The sequence below is a fragment of the Zingiber officinale genome, chromosome 7B (assembly GCF_018446385.1).
Source record: "Zingiber officinale cultivar Zhangliang chromosome 7B, Zo_v1.1, whole genome shotgun sequence".
Taxonomy (NCBI): domain Eukaryota; kingdom Viridiplantae; phylum Streptophyta; class Magnoliopsida; order Zingiberales; family Zingiberaceae; genus Zingiber; species Zingiber officinale.
The window spans coordinates 76748844-76762064 of NC_055999.1; the positions used below are offsets into that span (position 1 = coordinate 76748844).

The 13221-nt window shown below is 39.3% G+C and overlaps 1 protein-coding gene across 1 annotated transcript; it reads right to left on the reverse strand.

Annotated features, from left to right (window-relative positions):
• Positions 1–2041: 2041 nt before the first annotated feature.
• LOC122003843 (CRAL-TRIO domain-containing protein YKL091C-like) lies at positions 2042–4519 on the reverse strand. Its single transcript, XM_042558840.1, has 6 exons — positions 4281–4519; positions 2914–3172; positions 2801–2837; positions 2618–2723; positions 2433–2543; positions 2042–2342 (listed from the first exon to the last, which is right to left on the reverse strand). Exons 1-6 carry the CDS (start codon positions 4440–4442, stop codon positions 2217–2219), a joined length of 801 nt encoding a protein of 266 aa, XP_042414774.1. The 5' UTR covers positions 4443–4519; the 3' UTR covers positions 2042–2216.
• Between the last annotated feature and the right edge of the window lie 8702 nt (positions 4520–13221).

Consider the following 13221-nt stretch of genomic DNA (forward strand, 5'->3'; position numbering starts at 1 on the left):
TAAAATGATCTCATGATCAAGGGGAATCTCAAAAGCATTCCTGAGGCTCTCTGCGTCGCCCTTATCAAACCTGGTCTCCATGATGGTGTACCAGAGTTCGGGAGGGGGGTCCAACTGCAGAAAAGAACTGACCATTGCAAAAGAAGCAAAAACGACGGAAGAAAACACGAACGAAGAAGCAAAAAGATCATTCGAAAGATAACAGGAACAAGGAGAGGCCGGAGACCGAAAGCGAATAAGAGAGAGAAGCTTACGGGATGAGGATCATCGGAGCAGAAAAGGAGAAGTGGCCGACAACGCGTAGAAGGTCGCAGAAGAAGACGCACAGAATCGCCGGAGAACACAAGCGCAAAAGCATGAAGGTGAAGAAGGCGGTGAGACGGCGAGCTCATATACCCTGGGCTCGGCCGACCGGAGCCATCTGATCTAGGTTGTGAAAACCTATGTGAAGATTCGACCGTTGAATTTAAACCGCCAAACGTCACCATCAATGCTTGTTGCGTCAGGCATGCGGCAGCTGCGGGTCTGACACTTGGCATGCTATCATTTGACGACAATTAAGAGCGGCATGGGAACCCGCTCTGCCTTAATGAAAAAAGATTTGCATGCTTCCCAAGAAATCGGGATGACGTCACCCCATCTGCGTTCGCCCAGGATAAACGGAGGAAGAAGTCTTCTAAGTGTAAGCCTTTGCTTTCCCGACCGGATCAAAAGAGCATGCTTGACTGAGCAACTACTTTCAGAAGGCCGATCGACGAAATTCAGGTACATCTGGATCGAACTCTATACAATGATGAAGGTCGATCGGCGCACACTGGTCCAGTCAGTCGGACTACAACCTCCTTCGACTAGACTTGAAGGGGAGAATTGTGATGCAGTGATAGGGGGGGGGGGGAGAGGCCCCACCCACTATCATGGTGGAGGTTAGTGCCATGGTGGAGGTCAGAGTCAAGGTGGTCAAACACCCCTATACCACTGGTCGATTGGGTAGCTTGCTCGCCCGATCGGGATAAGGAAGACCCGATCCGACATCATAACAACTCGGCGAGATTCTGAGCTTCCGACGCTCAGAAAGACTGCTAGGTATCTGCAAGGGCACGCCGAGCGACTTCCCAGCTTGACCCTATATAGAGCTATAAGAGCAGAGCGGATTTACGACTGAGCTACACAAAAACAGAAGGGCGGCTGAGCGACTTTCCCGCTCGGTCGGATAATGGCTTATGGATCAGGACAGCGGAAGCGCCGGTCGAGCGGCCCTCCCGACCCTCCTGGCCCTCCCGCTCGACTAGATAATACACTCATTCGAGCAGAAAGTAAGAACCCGAGCGATCATCCCACTCGGCTCAGTAAAAGACACTGCTAGCTGAATATTATCTTTTTGGGAGCATGTGCCGCTGACAGACGGCATGGTTGGCGGCTGGTTCAGACAGAAGATCGTACGACAGAAGCTTCCACTGTCACTTGAGAGATATACATGGCTCGTTAAGGTATTGGGTCAGAGACATTTTACTGATACATCTTTTCAGGGAAAGTTCTGAGAAGTGTGCATGTCTTGGGAAGTGTGCACACGCGTTACAGGAGCCCTATATAAAGGGGGTCCAAGCTTCAACGGAGGTATGCGATAATCTACTATTCTCTACTTTGCTTTGCTTCCACACATCACCGGTGACTGACTTGAGCGTCGGAGGGACATCGCCGGGGACCCCTTCCTTTGCTCGACACTGACGTAGTTGTGATTGCAGGGTCGCAAGGAGCCAGCACACAGTCAACCGGAGCGCCACATCCCCAGCTTCCGTTACCTCGACTATCGGACAAGATCAGGGACAACCATATATATAGTGAACATCTATTATCAGCCCATCCATAATAATAGATGTGAGACTATAAGTCCATATATATATACTGAACATCTATTATCAACAAATAGATGATAATAGATGCGGGACTATAGGTTTTACATATATGATATTCATATCCAATTATCCTAAACTCACTAGAAATAAGTTAAATCACTTTAAAAAGTTCAGATTGTATTCATGTATGTAACTTATAAATAACCCCACTTAATAAGGATAATTAAGTTCCTGAAAATACAAATGACACAAATATTTTACGAGGTAAAAGTCTGAAAATGCATAATCAGATAAGACCTATAGCATTTCAAGCACAGAACAAGGCAACATCTGCCATCTTAATATCTTCTCCTTGTTTTACAGTTACGATTCGGTGGATTCATCGATCGGTACCAACTGCAACTTTCCGCCATATATCTCAGGGAGTTGGCCTTCATCGATGTCCTCCAACAGTGTGGCTTTCAAGTTCTTATCCTCGACGAAGACGAACTACATTGCAAAAACCAGAGAAGGGTCTAAGCGAGACGACAATAATAAATGATCCAAAAGAGAAAGACTAGGGCGGTGTTGTGAGCAAACCTTCTTCTTGGTTTTCTGATCGATAAACGGGTATATGATCTTCCAGACCGTCATGAAAACATACGGCACATGGATCAAAAAGACCTTGCCCAGTCTCTCAGGGTAGTAGTTCTGCATTCGCATCAATCAATCGATGTTATCGCCACAACACAATGAATCAAGTCATGCGCGAATAAGATACAAACCTGCATGATGTCTAGAGCTGCTAGGTACGCCCTCAGGTCGCTATTCGAATAGCCCCAACCTTTAAGATCTCCAATGCAATTAAACATCTCCTGACCTGCCGGCATTCTACAGGAACACATTTATAGTACTATTAGTCGAGAAGACAACGATCTTGTCTAGGCGTATTATGCTAAGTTGTTTACCTGGAACATAGTCCGTCGAGAGTATATACAACAAAACCTGTCACTCCAAGTAATCGCCGATGTCAGTAACGGCGTTCGCTCACCGATGACAGATATGGAAGAGAATTACTTACGTTTGAACTCATCCATGTGCCGCATCGAGTAGAAGTGTTTGGCAGCGAAGAGGACGGCTATTGGACGGCGAGCCTTATCGACTCCTTGCACGAAGATCTTCTTCTGAGAAAGCTCGTTCTCGACTTCTTCCTTTGCGATGAATCCATTTGGCACTGCTGTTCTCTTCCACTTGAGGTATTTGAGGAATTGGGAAGAAGCCTTCTCGATATCCAAATCGCGCGCCTTGAGAAATCTTTTCAGTGTCAAATTGTCGACTTCCTGCATTTGTTAATGGCAAACAACATTTATCAGTTGCTAAATCGAGCGTAAGTAGGGGTGATCGTGGATCGGATTGGTTCAATTATCAAGATAAAAAATTATCTGACTCTACTAGATCAGATAATATAATATCAGGACCTACATCCGACCTTATATCCGATGCTTATTATGTATCAGATATCTGACTGGTTATCGGTTATTTGGATGTCCAACCCTATATCCAATGAAATATAAAATAATAAAAAATAAAAAATTTTAAAATGATAATAGACATTACTCATTACACGTTGTAATAGCTAATCGTCAATAGTTGATAAAACGTGTAGCAACTTATCAACAGTAGGTACTACAACGTGTAGCAGCTTATCCGCAGTATCTACTATAACGTGTAGCAACTTATCGACAGTAGTTGCTACAAGTAGGGGTGATCGCGGATCGGGTTGGTTTGATTATTGGGATAAAAAACTATTCGGCCCTACTAGATCGGATAATATAATATCAGGACCTTACATCCGGTTCTATATTCGACGGATTTTTTTTTTCGATTCGATTTGGATCGATATAAACGAGTTGATCGATTTGACAAGTTGACTGCTCACCCCTAACATAAGCGAGCTAATTCCTTTATGTTGTTAACCACATGGACAGATGGATTTACTAATTCATCCGTGGATCAATTTTTTTATCCGCTCAAATCAGACGGAAAGTAATTCCTTCTCCCAAGTCGCCAAGTAGATCTCACATGGAGCGAATGACAATCCAACACTACTGTGGTCACCGTCGGCAGCTCCACGCGAGTTGTGGGTTTTTTTTCTGCCTTCGTCTGTTTTTCTTTTCCCTTTCCCTCAATTTGTTTTTCCTTTCTTTTATCATTCCCTTTGAATTTTTTTCTACCGTGAATCCTTTTGTTCCTCCTTCTATCACTCGAAGTAAACAGATTGTAAAACTTTGAAAAAATAATGTGTTTTTGTCCTGCATTGCTCTCTTCCTATGCTTGTGCTTCTTACTCTTCTAATCTCTCAATTCTTTTCGCTAAGCACCAATTAAAAAAACTAACAAATAGAAATAAATAAATAAATAAAATGTGAATTTTGAGAAAATTAATCACCTTAGCAGCTGGATCTCGTGCCTGAACTAAAGATTTCATTAGAAGCACTTTCTCCTCCTCCTCCTCCTCCTCCTCCTCCTCTCTAAGTTGGTTCCTCATGTCTTGGTCGTCGGTCAGCCCCTTGGCCTCCACCATCCCCTCGTAAACTCGCGGCGACTCCATTACGGTCTCAAGGAAGTGTCTTCTGGTGCCAAGGAACAATGCATTGGAAGAGATGTAAATGAATCGAGAGTCATGGCAAAGAGGGTGTTGCGAGTCAATAAATGCCAAAGGAATTGACGTAAAGGGAAAACGATATATATCCTTAAAAAGCGATGAAAAAGAGAGTTTTAAATGAGTTTTTTTTCAATGTAGGTTTTCAATATGTAAAAGTATTATGGTTAATTTCAAGAGAATTTTTTTTAAAAAATTTCCACTAGTACTTTTAAATTAAAAATCTCAAATTTTACGTCCCATAGTTCCAACTTTTTTATTTAGCTTTATGATTTTACACCCCCTCTTCGAAAACCTGGTATTGGAGAGGCCCGAAACATTTTTGTATGGGAAATAAATTCATAACAAATTCATGCAAACACTTGAAAGAGAAAGAACAGAAAAAAACAAAACATGGCCGCGAATGTTCGCATGGTGGTTAAGAGGGCGGGTGGGGGAAAGCTCTTCGCTTTAAATATGATTTAATATATAAGGAATGAAATCATAATGACTTTCTGTCGCCATTTGCATGTCAACTTTTCGCTGGTTTGGTGCATTTAAGGTGGCGCTGATTATTAGGGTGGTATTGCTGTAATAGACGATGAAATGGATTCTATGCGAAATATGGCTCGGGTCATTTGACCGTCGATGAAATTTTAATAACCAATTCGGTTATGTCCCGACGGGGAGTTTACTTTTGGCTAATTTACTTTTCTTCTAACGGTAAAAGATGAATTAAAGTACTTTTCCCAGTCCGCCCAAGAAAAGGTAAACTATTAAGACAAGTAAATGAGGGATGAGTTATATGGAGTGTAAAAATTTATATCCTACTCATTCGGAGCTTCTATCCCGATCTCAAATAATAAATATCTATTTACTGACCATCTCATGAAGGCTAATTTCCTTTTTTTCTATTATGTAAAAGATGAAGTATGTCACTGTGCGATTCCAATAACTATCTTTTATTATTAAAGCAACTTAGGAAATAACCAATATGTTCTGGAGTTACTTTTCTTCCGGATTGTCTCTGGAGTTATCATGCTATAGTAAAATATTCGGATTATCTCTGATTCATTCACGGTTCAATTCTCAATCATAATGTATTTATAGAAAAAAAATTTCTAAATAGGATGTGCAATTTAAGTTTCTGGATTGTTCATCGTATACACTAAAAATATTTTTGGGGACATTGATGACTCTAAAACCTAATTAATAAGGCTAATTAGATTTTACTTTTCTTCTGAATTGCATAGCAGAGGTCTGGTGAGAATTATCACCTTTATTGTAATAATTAATTTTTAGCATCATTTACCTATCAATTTTTCGCTGGTTTGGTGGCATTTAAGGGAGAGAAGATCTGCCTGTCTAAACAAAAATCAGCGGAGGGTCCACTGTTAATTACAGTTAGTTCATAATTATGATTCAATTGTAATTAATTATGATTTTTTTATAGATTTATCGTCCGCATCAAATTATAATTTGAGTCGAAATGAATGATCGGAAGTCGTCCGGAAGCCATCAAAAGTAGGCAAGTGTCTAGGTTGTTGGGCGCTAAGCAAGGGTAGCCTCCGGGCGACTTTTGACCGTCGTCCGTTCCGACCCAAATTATAATATAATGAAAATGATAAATCAATAAAGAAAATCATAATCAATTAAGATTGAATCATAATTTTAATCTAACCATAATTAAGAATGAATCACTCCGTGATCTAATTTTTTTTTACCAGAAAATCTGATCTCCATTTAAGGTGCATTTAATTTTTTTTTTGCCATTTTTTTCGACGTTTTACTACTTGCTTTTGTAAACAATCAAATCAAACAATTATTTGAATAAATTATTACTTGACGATAACAATAATAACTATTCTTTTAAAAAAATAATTTAATTTTTATATTAAATATTAATTTAATTTTTATATTAAATATTAATTTAATTTTTATATTAAATATTAAAATGATCTTAATCAAAAGAACAAAAAAATATATATTTTTTAATATTATCGGTCCAAGAAATTTATAAAAAAATTTTATTTACAGTATTAACAGTCGTAAGATGTGGAACTAGAATTATAATGATACTATTAAATAAAATTAATTTTTAGTATGAAAAATTAAAAAAATATTAACATAACTTTATTTTAGATTCATCAAATTAATTATTGAATGGTCTAAATTCATTAAACAGTAAATATATTTTTATATTTATCAATACCTCTTTCCACACCCCGCCTATTAACCCCATCTAAATCATTAAAAGCACATCTAAATTAAAAAAAAATAGATCAATTTAAAAAGTTTTCTCAAAAAAAAAAAAAAAAATATATATATATATATATATATATATATGTAACCTCATACCATGCTAAATATGGAGTTGTAATGAAGAATATAATTACATTATGAAAGAGTAAAATGATTTCAGTTCAAACTATCTGATAATCTTAGCCAACCAAACAAACCAGAACCTTTTAGGAATCTCTCTCACCGTGCCTAAATAACATACATGAGTTTATAAATTTAGTAAACTCAGATCTAAGTCTATCATATTCATTTAATAATATTATTATAATATGTTTTTCAGACTTGTAGAAATCTATCTCATTTCTAGCCTCAGCCGTATCGGAATTTTTCCAATAACCTGTAGGAATCTCTCTCATTTGTAGCCTTAGCCATATCAGAATTAACTCAAACCATCACTAATACACTTCGGCTCCTGATTCTCACCATGCTCACAATTTTAAATTCTGGAGTTTATACGAGTGAGTTTATCCCAAACTCACGGATGGTCATATAGTGTCCAAACTCACGGGTGAACCTTTTTGATTGTTTTATATAGATATTTTTTACAAGACTTCCATTAAGGAAAGTTGTCTTGACATCCACTTACCAAATCTCATAGTCCATATAGATAAAAGAATCCGGATAGACTTAAATATGGCTACCGGCGAAAAAGTTTCCTTTTTCAATAAGTCTTGCTTTGAAAGTTTCCACCTTCCTGTCTATCCCTCTTTTCCTATTGTAGACCTATTTACACCCAATGACTTTTACACCATTTGGTGGTTCTACAAGTTCCCAGACTTTATTAGAATACATATAATCTAATTCTGTATTCATTGCTCTTTACAAAGATGCTGCATCTTTATCTTGGAGCGCTTCGTCATATGTCCGGGAATTAGGTTCATGTTCACCAGGGATCAAGTCCAAAGACTCTCCTAAAACATGAATATTTTAGGTTACCTAACAATCCTCCCACTACGACGAGACACTTTATTCAATTGTGTATCATCTGTGATACGTGTTGTAGTTTTCTTGTGATATTTCATCTTCTACAGTTGGTACTAGATTAGACGTGTCCTTTATTATTTCCTTAAGAACAAATGGACTTATGGTTTATTACATAGTCCTTTTCTAAAAATCAGGCATTGGTGCTAACAATAACCTTATGATTTTTAGGACTATAAACCTCCTTTCGTTTCTCCAGGATAGCCCATAAACAAGTGAACTCCTGTTTCAACTTATCAGTGTCTCCCTTCAGCACATGTGCTGGACTACCCCAAATCCGAATATGCTTCAGATTAGGCTTATGCATATTCTGCAATTCTATGGGAGTAAAGAGTTCTGATTTGGAAGTTACTATGTTCACTTCCGTTTCCAGAGTATATCCTCAAAACGAATTTGGTAATTTTCTGAATAACTCATCATCGATCTAATCATTTCCATAAGAGTCCAATACCTTCTTTCTACTACACCATTATGTTGGGGTGTACCAGGTGCAGTTAGTTGGGATTGAATCCCGACTTCTGATGAGTGACTCCTAAACTCTCCTAAGAGGCACTCGCCACTACAATCTCACCGTAGTGTCTTGATACTTTTACCTTGACGTTTCTCCACATCAGCCTGGTACTCTTTGAACTTATAAAAGCTCTTAGACTTGCGGTGCATCAAGTAAATGTACCCGTATCTTGAATAGTTGTCTATAAAATAGACGAAATATTCAAAACCACCTCTCGCCTGGATAGTCATAGATCCACACAAATCAGAATGAACCAATTCCAACACATCTTTGGTTCTATACTCCTTAGACTTAAAAAGCTTCTTGGTTATTTTTCCTTCCGAGTAAGACTCACAGGTTGGAAAGATTTCCACTACCAATGAACCCAAAAGTTCATCGGCTATTATCCTTTGAATTCTACTCAAGTTAATATAACCTAGCTTTAGATGCCAAAGATATGATTGGTTTATTTTCGAAGGTTGCTTTCTCTTATTAGAGTTAGAAGATATGTTATTAATTTTCATTTGTTACATTGTGGGAGTTATTGGATTTTTTTTAAAATTGTCAACCAACGTACCAGAACAGATAACTTTCCTCTTTTTCTTGATAACAACTTTGTTATTAAAAGAGGCAGAATATCAAGTTCTTTGAATAGTTTAGAAATTGAAATCTAGTTCTTTCTAAACTTGGTACGTAAAGACAATTTCTCAAAATCCATGTTTTATTCATATCGGAGGATAAACATCTACTACTACAACAGCTGCTACTTTCGCGGCAGTGCCCATGGTGATTTTCTTTTCACATAGTTGCCGGATTTCCTGGAACCCTTGCAATGAATTACAGACATAATCAATGGCTCCCGTATCTATACACCAGGTACTGGTAGATAACACCACTAAACTGTAGGACCGTTGCGGCCGGCTAGAAGGGGGGGGTTGGATACCTGCAAAATCAAAAACAAAACAACCCTTCTCGAACTCTTAAACTAACACTTGCATAAAATTAACTTAAACAAGAAAAAGAAAGAAAAGGAAGAGGCACCGGATTTGACTTGGTTACAACCGGGGTGGTTGTTAATCCAAGAAAGATGATCGCACTATCAATCTCCTTCAGGCAGAGAAGCCTCTTACAGCAGTGAGAGCACAAAAGACAGAAGCTAAACTAGAACAGGAGCGCACAAGTGTTTGGAATGTAAATTTCTGAGTTGATTAAAAAGCTTCTAGGCTAAGGCTATATTTATAGCCTTGGTCGGGGCGCCTGGAAGTAGAGCTGTAAACAAGCCGAGCCAAGCCAAGCTTTGGGGTGTTCAAGCTTGTTTGATAAGGTAACCAAGCCGAGTCGAGCCGAGCTTAAAATGAACCAAGCTTTTGAAATGAGTGTTCAAGCTTGGCTTGGTTTATTTTTTATGAGCTTGAGCTTGTTTGAAGCTTGGCTTGAGCTTGGTTCGTTTAGATGTTATCAAGCTCTCAATTCAAGCTTGGCTTGAGCTTGGTTCAAGTTTGGCTTGAGCTTGGTTCATTTAGATGTTATCAAGCTCTCAATTCAAGCTTGTTTGATTGTTTGATTGGTTATTGATCTTGATAATTTAAATTTATTTGTTTATTTTATTTTATTTTATTATTTATTTAGCATATTGAAAAGAGATTTATTAATGAATATGGTTCATGAACATTGTTCACGAATGTTGTTCATGAACATTGTTCACGAACATTAACGAGCTGAACACATATGTGTTCAAGCTTGTTTGTTTAGCTTAACAAGCTGTTCAAGCTTGTTTGTTTAGTCAATCTTATGTATATTGAATGAACATAAACAAGCTCTTACCAAGCCGAACACCAAGCTTGTTCACGAACGCTTGGTTCATTTACAGCCCTACCTGGAAGGGTTCCGGGCACCCCGGAGGGTTCCGAGCGCCCCGGTCAGCTCCGGGCGCCCCGGACCCCGAAAGTCAATAGAGTTGACTTTTTCGTCCGGGATCTCTGCACTGTTTCAGTCCCGCCTCGGTCCGGGTCTTCCGCTCCGGATCCGTTTACTTGGGTGATCTCTGCCATCCGGAGTAGGGCTCACCCGAACCCAACTTCCGGTCTTCTCGAGCAGCCTTCCGCTCCGGCTTCTCGTCCCTCGGAATCGCTGCGTGTTTCCTTCTCGTCCACCAGCGTACTCATCCGCAGTCTTCATCCCTCGATCGCACCCCGTGCCGACCTTCTCGCTAGTTGCGTCTCTTGCTCCCCGAGCAATCTTCCGCTCCGGCTTTCGTCCCTCGGAACCACCGCACGTGGCGCTGGAAAAGTTGACCAAATTTAATCATTAAACTGCTTTCATTGGGAATGAATTGTGATGCATGCCATATATCGTTGGGAAGCCTAAGAAGTCTAGTTTCTAACAAAATTTACAGATCTCAAAAATATTATGTCTATAAAGAGTTATGGCTGATTTAGTGAAGTGGGGCAGATTGTGACAGAATTCGAGGAATCACCTCTTTCTTAGAAACTGTGGTTATCCGTCTCATTAAATTGCATCTAGATATCCACATAATCTTAGTATTTAACTATCTTTATAATTATTAAGTTCCTATTTTCTAGGTATTGAGATCATGCAAGCTTATTTATTTCTTTTGACTCACTTGGAGGGTTGTTCCAAGACTTGTCTATATAATGGCCTCTTTTGAAAGCTTGTGAGGACAATTGGAAAAATAAGAATTATCTTGAGCTCTTAAGCTTGTTTAGAAGTTATTATCTTCTGTTTATCTTGCTCTAAACTCTTTTGGTAGATTCCTAGAGTGGTGAGTGTTGAGTAGTTCCTTGTGTTTCCTCCTACTTCTCTAATCACTCGGTGTCAAATTGGTATCAGAGCTTTGGGCGGCAATGGCTGGTCGTAGAAGAAAGGGACCAAACGATGAGGATCCTCAAGCTCGTCAAAGGAACCTTCGTGATATCGAGTTAGAAGATTTAAGGAGACAAGTGCAACAACTCGAGCAACGCCTTGCGCGTGGCAAACATCGTGAATATGATGTTGATGGTCATGATTCAGATGGTGGTTCTACAAATAATGATGTGGATTTCAATCCATTTCATGATGATGACTCACGTGACCGTGCTTCTCGTGGTCCACAATTCCGAAGAGACAATGTCCGCAACAAGTCTTTTGATTTTAAAGTTGATATTCCAGATTTTGAAGGAAGAAATAATCCCAATGAATTCATTGATTGGCTCAATTCTGTTGAGAGAGTCTTTGAGTTCAAAGATGTTCAAGAAGATAGCAAGGTGAAGCTGGTGGCTATCAAGTTAAAAAAATATGCATCCATTTGGTGGGAACACCTTAAGAAGCAACGTATGCGAGATGGCAAGCAAAAGATCATAACGTGGGACAAAATGAAGGAGTTAAGGAGGAAATTTTTGCCGGATAATTATCGGCAAAATACTTTTCTTAAATATCACAACTTCAAGTAGAAGGATCTGTCCGTGGAAGACTATGTGGCTGAATTTGAAAATCTCATGATGCGGTGCGATGTTTTAGAGCCAGAAGAACAAATCATTGCTCGTTTTCTTGGAGGGCTGAGGTATGAGATTGGGAATGTGGTCCAATTGCAGCCATATTGGACATATAATGATGTATGCCAGTTGGCTCTCCAGGTTGAAAAACAACAGAAAGAATCAAGTCGTTTTGGGGGACGTTTCTCGTCGGGTGGTGGTGCTTCTAATCGAGGAAGTGCTTCTGCTTCCAAGAACACTCCGGCAGCCAAAGACGTAAAACAGAAATATGTCGCAAGTAAGGATGATGGTGCTGGTTTTGTGAAATCCAGTGGTCCGACTAATCAAAAAACTTGTTTCAAGTGCAAAGGGTTCGGACATTTTGCTGCCGATTGTCCAAATCGAAGAACCATTACTTTCATTGAGGAAGTGTATGGTGAGGAGAATGAGGAGACAGCACCCATTTATGATGAATTTGACGAGGAGGAAGATATCACTTATGAAGATCATGGGGAAGCTTTGGTGATACGGCGTAGTCTCAACACCACCTATGTTCCAGATGATTCATGGCTTCGTAATAATATCTTCCACACCCGATGCACGTCAAATGGCAAGGTATGTGACATTATTGTCGATGGAGGAAGTTGCGAAAATGTTGTGGCTACAACTATGGTAGAGAAGCTGCAATTAAAAACCAAAGATCATCCTCGACCTTACAAGCTATCATGGCTTCAGAAAGGTAATGAAGTAAAGGTAAATAAACGATGCCTTGTGCAATTTTCTATTGGAGACAAGTACAAAGACGAGGTTTGGTGTGATGTTATTCCTATGGATGTTTGTCATTTGCTTCTTGGAAGACCTTGGCAGTTTGACAGGAAAACACAACATGATGGATTCAAAAACACCTATGTTTTCGTAAAAGACGGCGAGAAAATAATTTTGGGGCCATCAAGAATGAAGGACATTGTTAAGCCATCTAAGGAAGAAGGAAATAATATGCTCTCTCAATCGCAACTTGAGGATGCAATGAATGAATCCTTGACGGCATTTGCCTTGGTGGTTTTGGAAGAAAATGTGGAGGGTAATATCATTCCGCTGTAAGTGCAGCCTCTTTTGCAAGAATTTACTGATGTCGTACCTGAAGAAATTCCTCCGGGCCTTCCTCCCATGCGAAACATTCAACATTGTATTGATCTAATCCCTGGTGCGTCGATCCCAAATAAAGCTGCTTATAGAATGAATCCTAAGGAACATGAAGAGTTGAAGCGACAGGTTGAAGACTTGTTGGCAAGAGGTCTTGTGCAAGAAAGTAAAAGTCCTTGTGCCGTTCCAGCACTTCTTGTGCCAAAAAAAAATGGTTCGTGGCGTATGTGTGTTGATAGTAGAGCGGTAAATAAAATCACGATCAAATACCGTTTTCCTATTCCTCGCCTTGATGACCTTCTTGATCAACTTCATGGCTTCAAAATTGGTTCTAAGATTGATTTACGGAGTGGCTATCATCAGA